At 35.9% G+C, this 8053-nt stretch overlaps 1 protein-coding gene across 1 annotated transcript in view; it reads right to left on the reverse strand.

The window, feature by feature from the left end:
• Positions 1–8053, reverse strand: part of LOC117118040 (low-density lipoprotein receptor-related protein 6-like) — a 97401-nt gene that overhangs the window by 25680 nt on the left and 63668 nt on the right. Inside the window, exon 9 of the mRNA XM_033262526.1 lies at positions 7855–8005. Within this exon, the coding sequence (XP_033118417.1) occupies positions 7855–8005 (151 nt within the window). The remainder of the gene's footprint in view (positions 1–7854; positions 8006–8053) is intronic.

Below are 8053 nucleotides of genomic sequence, written 5' to 3' on the forward strand. Positions count from 1 at the left end.
TTCTGAAACATCCCGATTGAATCCCGATTTAAAAAAAAAAATCCCGGCCATCCCGAAATTGCGAAAAAAAATCCCGCTCATCCCGGAATTGCGGAAAAAAATCCCGGCGGGATCCCACCGGGATGGCCGTATCCCGCCGGGACACGGCCATCCCGTCGGGATCGCGGAATTATTTTTGGTGGGGTTGAAATAATAATGTTAAGTATATTTTGTTTTAAACCTTCTTTCTTTAATTTAAATATAAGAAACTGATGATCAAATTGAATCAATGGCTCTTTTTAAATCAATAAAGGCAACATATACTCTTCCTCGTTTTTTTGATAAATATTTATGAATTATTGTGTTTAAAATAAAAACATTATCCATGGCCCGATGACCCTTCCTGAAACCTGCTTGTTCCTGATGAAATAAATTATTATCTTCTGCCCAATTATTTAATCTAATATTTATTATATAAAGTAAAACCTTACCAAGTAGTGGAATCAATGAAATGCCCCTATATTTACTGGGATTATTTTTGTTACCCTTTTTGTAAATCGGAATAATGAGACTTGTTGCCCATTGGGTAGAATATATTCCCTTTTTAAATATCACGTTATAAAGTTTTGTAATTAAATCAATTTTAAAATCTGGTGAGTGGATAAAAATTTCAATGATTAATCCATCAATTCCTGGTGCCTTTCTTCTCTTTTGTAATTTAAAAGCTTGTTGTACTTCAACGGATATTTTTTATTTGAATTGTTTAAGTTTCTATTAAATTCCGCTTGAAAATTTTCAGTTTGTAAATGATCATTGTTATTAATATTAACGTTTTCAAATAAAGTTTTAAAATGTTCGAAGAATAAGCTAATTGGAATTTCATTGGATGAATCATAACGTTTTATAGTTTAGACCAAAACAATCTCCCATTATCGTGGTTTAAAGATTTAATAAATTCGTTTTGAGCATTTTTTTATAAGACTTTTTTTTAGATCTAAGTATTTTTTTGTAATCTTTTTTCATTTTATTATAAAAATTAAACATGCATAGAGTACAATCTTTTCTAAATATATTTAAAATTTGTCCGAAACGTCTTTTTAATACCAGGCACTCTTTATCGAACCACGTATTGTTGTTTTTGACATTCTGTTTTTTATCTGGGCCAAGATTGGAAATACCTTTACATACGTGATCAAATAAATTGCAAAATGAAGAAGCGGCACTATAATAGTTTCTTTCAGGTCATTAATTAAGCGATGATTCCACCTTAAATTGAAAGTACGAAAATATGCATAAGACCAATCAAAACGCTTTTGCTTATTAACAGTAACAGATGCGATTTGATTATTATTCTGCGGTGTGATATCAAATAAAATTTGAAAAACAATAGGCATATGATCTGATTCAATTCGATCATCAACATAAGCATCAATAACATTTTTAAAATTCTCATATAGAGTCATAATATAATCAACAACGCTTCTGCCTTGATGACTAATAAAAGTAAATTGCTTAGTATGATTGGAATTTAATCTGCCATTTATAATTCTTAATCCATGACTCTTTACAAAAGTCTAGTAATTATCTACCATAGGCATTAATAATCAAATCATCACTAATTCTAGGTTCTATAAAATCTTTAAGTAATTAAAAGACACCTCAGAAGTCGGGAAAACTCATTTCCCGCCTTCTGGGAATCATAATTTTCACGGAGGAAACCCCCGGACCCCCCTTTCTTTTTTGGATTTATGGATTCATAGGAAAAAATCGTATGCAACTACTCAATTTTGTTTATGTCTGTATACACACATAAGGCCTATCGACTGTAATAACAATGCGATAAATTTACCTGAACGTTTTCAAGACTGAAAACCTTGAATTTTGAAGAACAAAGTCATTAGAAACCTAGCTCAAAAGTCGAGAAAGGCCATTCTAGAAATCAAATTTCCCCGGGGGAGAACCTCCGGATCCCCTTTCCTTTTTGGGTAAAATGTTGACCCCCCATACTTTAGGTTTTTCCAGATCTGCATGATTCATATTCCCATTCACCTTATAAGTGCCCCCAACCCAACACTTTGAAAAACGTTCCGCCGGCCGTGTACCAGAATTAGAGAATTAAGTTTCTTAAGACCACAAAGGCAAAAGAAATCATTTCATCCTTCCAGGTTATTATAGACTTATTATTACTATAAAAAAAAAAAACACCTGTACTTAAAATAAAATGACAATTATTTTAAACAAAGTTGCTGCGATTTAAATGTATGCAGTATATTCTATTTCTTCAGGAAGCTAATCAAACCATTTTTGATAAGTTCAAATCATTCCTTCTTGCCAAGATACAGCTCCAGCTGTGCTGTTGAAATAATACATAAGCTGGATCCTCTTTGTTTTTTTTTTTTTTTTTGGTTGCCGTCCGGCATTGTTACTGTGCGGCAGACCAGCTGATTTAAGGAGATTTTCTTGCTGCCTCCATGCACCTTGTGTGTTGATTGTAGTATGCAATCTGGAGAGTGAGCCATCTGGGTCGGCAGAGGCAGATAAATAACGATGGCGAGTAAGACCATACTGAAATATAATAAGTAGAGTCTGTTGTATAATGTTCTGCTCTGTATAACAACTCATCACATGGTGTCAGGAGAAACTTGGTTGCCTCCGCCTGAGTTACAACCCATTAATGAAAACTGTGCGTGCCTTGTGAAGCTAGCCTAAGAGAGATCAACGCTAGGCCTCCTCGCTCCCACAGTGAAGATTCAGACTGCTTGACGTACAGATATTTTATTAATTTAGTGGCGTGTGTTGGTGAATGGTTCGCCCTGTTACACGGTTCAGTCGATCTCGCGCTGGACTGTGTTGCAAATTAGCTAACACATCGTTGCTGTTATACGGTTCTTAACTCAAAAGTCCGGCACTAGCACGAGCTTATAAAACACAAAAACAAAAATGGATAGGGACAGGAAGCTACATGAACTGGAATAGTCCCGATCTGGCGAAGGAGTTTAAACGGTTTAAGCAACATTGCGTGTTTATGTTCAAGGGTCCCCTTAGCGACAAGTCTGATTTTCAGATTTTCATTTATAGGGGATAGAGGAAGAGAAATCTACCATACCTTCCAATGGGAACCAGCAAAAGAACCTACCGAAAATTGCCCAGCCGTGCCAGCCGAGAATGAGTTGCTTGAGGGTGTGTATAAGAAATTTGAAAAGTATGTCGCCCCAAAGCGCAATAAAAGCCACAGTGGAATTCAATAGCAGAATCCAAAATGGACCTTAGGGTTTTGGTCGCCTACTGCAACTATACAGACATGCAACGCATGCTGCGTGATGCAATAGTGATGTGGGCTAAAGACCCGAAAGTACAAGAAAAATGTTTAGAGGAAAGGGATGACCTCACCCTAGACAAAGCTATCAAAATAAGGCAGAATGTAGAGATGTCTAAGAAAAGCTTGAGTGCCATAAGTGCACAAACAACAACTGATGTACAAGTAGTGAAGAAAAATACACCGCCTCGGCAAAAATCACAAATAACCTGTAAGCGATGCGGTAAACTACACGCCTTGCGGGCATGTCCTGCATGAGGGACAACTTGCTCCCGGTGTAAAGGGAAAACCATTGAGCAAAGTTTTATCGAAGTAAATCAACAGTTGATGAGATCGTTGAAGCAGACACTAATATCGATGATGAATATTTTGTAAATGTTTTGGGTCTCCAGAAACAAGAAACAAACAACTGGATGCTCAACCTTCAGGTGTTGCCAGAAAAAGTGCAGCCTATAATTGGATTACCAACATGCGAGAGATTGAACCTTATTAAGAGAATATATATCACTAACACTGACACTGATTATCATGAACTTTTCACTGGACTAGGCTGCCCGCCTGGACATCATCACATCACAATCAACAAGGACCAGATACCAGTTCAACATGCATGTCGAAATGTGCCATTTCCACTACAACCAAAGCTTAAAGCTGAGATGCAAAAAATGGAGACTCAGGGAGTCATAAAAAATGTAACTAAGCCGACTGATTGGGTTTCATCATTGGCTATAGTAGATAAAAAAAAATGGGAAACTACGTGTGTGTTTGGATCCAAGGGATTTGAATAGAGCAATCAAGAGGGAACACTACAAGATGCCTTCAAGGGCAGAAATTACTGCACGGTTTTCAGGAGCAAAAATATTTAGTAAACTTGACTCATCAAGTGGATTTTGGCAAATCCAACTGGATGAAGATAGCTCCAAGTTATGTACTTTCATCACTCCATTTGGTAGGTACAGATTCTTGCGCCTACCTCTTGGAATCAGCAGTACTCCAAAGGTATATCACAAATTGGTTCATAATCTGTTTGCAGAGATTCCTGGTGTAAACACTATGATGGACGACATTATAGTATGGGGATCAACTAAAGCTGAACATGATGAGCGCTTAAAAAGGTTTTGAACATAGTGAAAAATAACAACTTAAAACTCAATAAAGCAAAGTGTGTATTTGGAGTTCAGCCTGACCCACAAAATATATCAGCTATACAGAACATGGGAAGACCGCAGAACAAGACAGATGTACATAGATTTTTGGGAATAGTGAACTACATGGGCAAGTTTATCCCAGACCTATCTTCAAAATCAGCACCACTTCGAATCTTAACAAATTAAAGAAATCAATGGATGTGGCAAGATGCACAAGAAAAAGTTTGGCAGCTGCTAAAAGTAGCTCTTGTCACAGAGCCAGTTTTGCGTTTCTATGACCCAACAAAGTCTATTGAAGTCTCTTCAGATGCTTCACGGGATGGTCTAGGTGCCGTACTCTTACAACAGTATAACAGAACCTGGGGTCCTGTGGCGTAAGCTTCAAGGGCAATGTCGGAAGCAGAGACCAGATATGCCCAAATTGATAGTGAGTCCTCACTACTCCCAATCCAATAGACTGGCTGAAGGAGCAGTAAAGATAGTAAAAATATTGAATAAAAAAGCAGTTCACAGCAATCAAGATACCATGAATGCCCTGCAATTATACCGTAGCACCCCTCTTGAATGTGGAAAATCTCCAGCAGAGCTACTCTACAACTGGAGGTTGAAAACGAACTTGCCAATGGCAGATAACTTCGACACCTCGACACGAAAGCATTCGTAGCAAGGAAGAGCGGGGTAAAGAAAAAGCAGTAGAATTATCATATGAAGAGAGTAGGTTCACATGCTTTACCAGAGTTGGCAGTTGGAACACGAGTTCAACTATGGGACACTTTAAAGAATGCCTTGTCTCAAACTGGATGGATAAAATCCATACTACAAAATCGCTCATATCTTGTGCAGACAGAAAAGGGAGTTTTCCGAAGGAACAGACAAATGATACGGAGAGAACCTGGGTACAATACCGACATTGTACCAAACTATTCATCAGTACCTTGTGAAAGATTAGAATCGGAAGATGAAGATGTCCATTCACAAGCCAATGTAAATAATAATTATGATAATGATGGCGATAGAGATAATACTCATGCAGAAGATATATATGTCCCACAACGTAGTATCCCAATAAAAAAAAAACCAACTAAAAAAAAAAAACAAAAAACAAAAAAAAACAGACTCAGACTATTTGGAGACAATTGCTAAGTCAATATCTGAGACAATTGTTTTCCCTCAACAGGTGGAGGAAGAAGATGACCTTTTTGGCCGATATGTAGCTCCCAAATTAAAAATAAAAAATAAGTAAGCTGAGGAAATTGAATGTCATTCAAACAATCAACCAAACAATTTTCCAGGCAGAAATGGACGAGCAGGCGAACACCAGTAGGTCATATATAGACCTATTGACATCAACTGCACATCCTTTTGAATAAAAGAGGTTTATAACAATACATTACAAAATGAAATATAAATAATTTGCATGATTTAAAATAATGTACTGACATTCAAATATTCATCTTTAAGAACGTCATAAATTACTTCGCACGTTTCAGGAACAATGTGTGTCAATTGTTGTCGAGCCCAAGCGGAAAGAGTAATGATAATCTTTTGAAAGTTTCACTAGCAAACAAAAAATATAATGCTGTATTATTTAGGCCAGAGAGTGATGTTATGTAACTGTATGTTAATATGTATTTATTAAATTAAATGTTTACAAATGTTAATTAACAATGGCCATTGATTTAGTCATCTACTTATGAACTGAGGGGAAATATGGAACGAAATGAAAATTGAACTCCAAAACCTGCTGTTGAATACTGTACACCCTTACTTGTTCACCCAGTGAGACACATTTATGAAAATTTCTGTCTTGACGTTGACTGTGCGGCCCAATTTTCTCCACGATATTGTGGAACTGGGAAGGTGACATTCGAAAAAAAGTTTCGATAGCTTTCGGTGTCATTTAGTCTTAATTCTTCGATTAAATTGAAATAGAAGCCCTGCCCGTCGTGTTCGTTGAGCCAAGGTCGTCTCCAGTAGTTGCGGACTTTCTTACTTCTCTCTTCAATTGCGCAATAAGTCACGATGGCAGCCCGTCTCTTTCTTGTAACTTGACAAAGAATGTTAATTTTGTCTCTATTGGAAAGGTTAACCTGTATGGGAAATACATGTTAAATAAAACATCTTTAACAAACGAAGCCTAATGTAAAATTTCAATAAAAAAATATATATATTAAAAGCAGATTAAATTTTTATTTTACATCCAAGAAATTTAATCGCAACTTACAAAAGTGAAAGTAGGATAATAAAAAATAAGCCTACTATCCTATTTCCTAATTGGGCCGAAGTCTATGTGGGTCTTTGCATATATACAAATTACTTGTGGTGCTAAGCCTGAATTTGTTTAATAATAATACACCTAGCTACCACGGTTGTCATACGTACAATAATATGGACAGTTCACAATCTAAATTTTGTCCTCTACTTATCGTCGGTATAATTGTCAAGTGCGCAGACGAAATAAATTGGAAATGTGATATAATCAGCTGGCCAATTACATAGATGTTTTAATTAATTAAATTTACCTTACTCACGTATGCCACCATTCTTCAAAGTGTGTTGTTACTAGGGACACTACAAATTTTACGGTTTTACTTCGCTACGCGCGTGAGGTAAGTTACCTTTCAGTTGCCGATCAACAATTTCAAAATAAAAAAGTAACGTAGATACACTTTTAAAAATATTTACATGTCTCAACACAAACATTACAGACATTTTGCAGTTGATGGGATTTCGCGCGGAAAATGTTTTTACCCAATAGTTCCTTTCAGTTGCCGATCGACATGAGTCAAGTTCCTTTCAGTTGCTTAAAGTCGACACGAGTTTAGTTCCGTTCAGTTGCGTTCAGTTCCTTTCAGTTGCGCGGAGCGCTCATGTTGACGAGTTGAGTTGAGTTCCTTTCAGTTCCGTGTCAACCTGAGCCTACCTTAACATTATACAATTTACGACTGATGGTAGAGATTTGTTTACATACATGTTTTCATAATAATATATTTATGATACACCTTACACTCTAAAAAATATTTTGGAATAATTACACCTTTAATACTTCTGACCTAAAAATGTCTAACAATATTTCCTGGCCACACCTTGCTCTGTACCACCTATTTTGGCCTAAAAAAACAAATTATCCTGAACAGTGTTTAAAAAACTATTAAGCAGAATTTATGGTTAAAATTCAAAATAAGATTTTTTTTTTAATTCTTAGGAAAAATTAATTACACCTTTAACTATAAAATCGTTAAAAAAATAATTATTACATTATGACTAAAATAAGAAATATAATTGTAATAAAGTGATGAGTAAGATTAGGACTTCATAATCACAATGCATCATTTACATACAGTAACACAAATATATTGTCTAAGAACTTAAAATTCGAGAAAGGTTGGTTATGTTAAATAATAAAATCACCTTGCATTTGGGTCTACTGCTATAGCCCTTGGCCTAATGACGTTAAAAAACATTGTTGATGGAGATATTCCGTCATAGGATGAAAACATCAGAAGATTTTTTAGATAATCAACCCAGTAAACGTTAAGCGAAATCCAGTCAACAGCCATACCTAGTGTGTAAACAATGTTTAAACTTGATTGTAATCACACCTTAACAC

Source organism: Anneissia japonica, unplaced genomic scaffold, assembly GCF_011630105.1.
Source record: "Anneissia japonica isolate Jap-2015-1 unplaced genomic scaffold, ASM1163010v1 scaffold287844_len763494_cov143, whole genome shotgun sequence".
In the NCBI taxonomy this organism is placed as follows: domain Eukaryota; kingdom Metazoa; phylum Echinodermata; class Crinoidea; order Comatulida; family Comatulidae; genus Anneissia; species Anneissia japonica.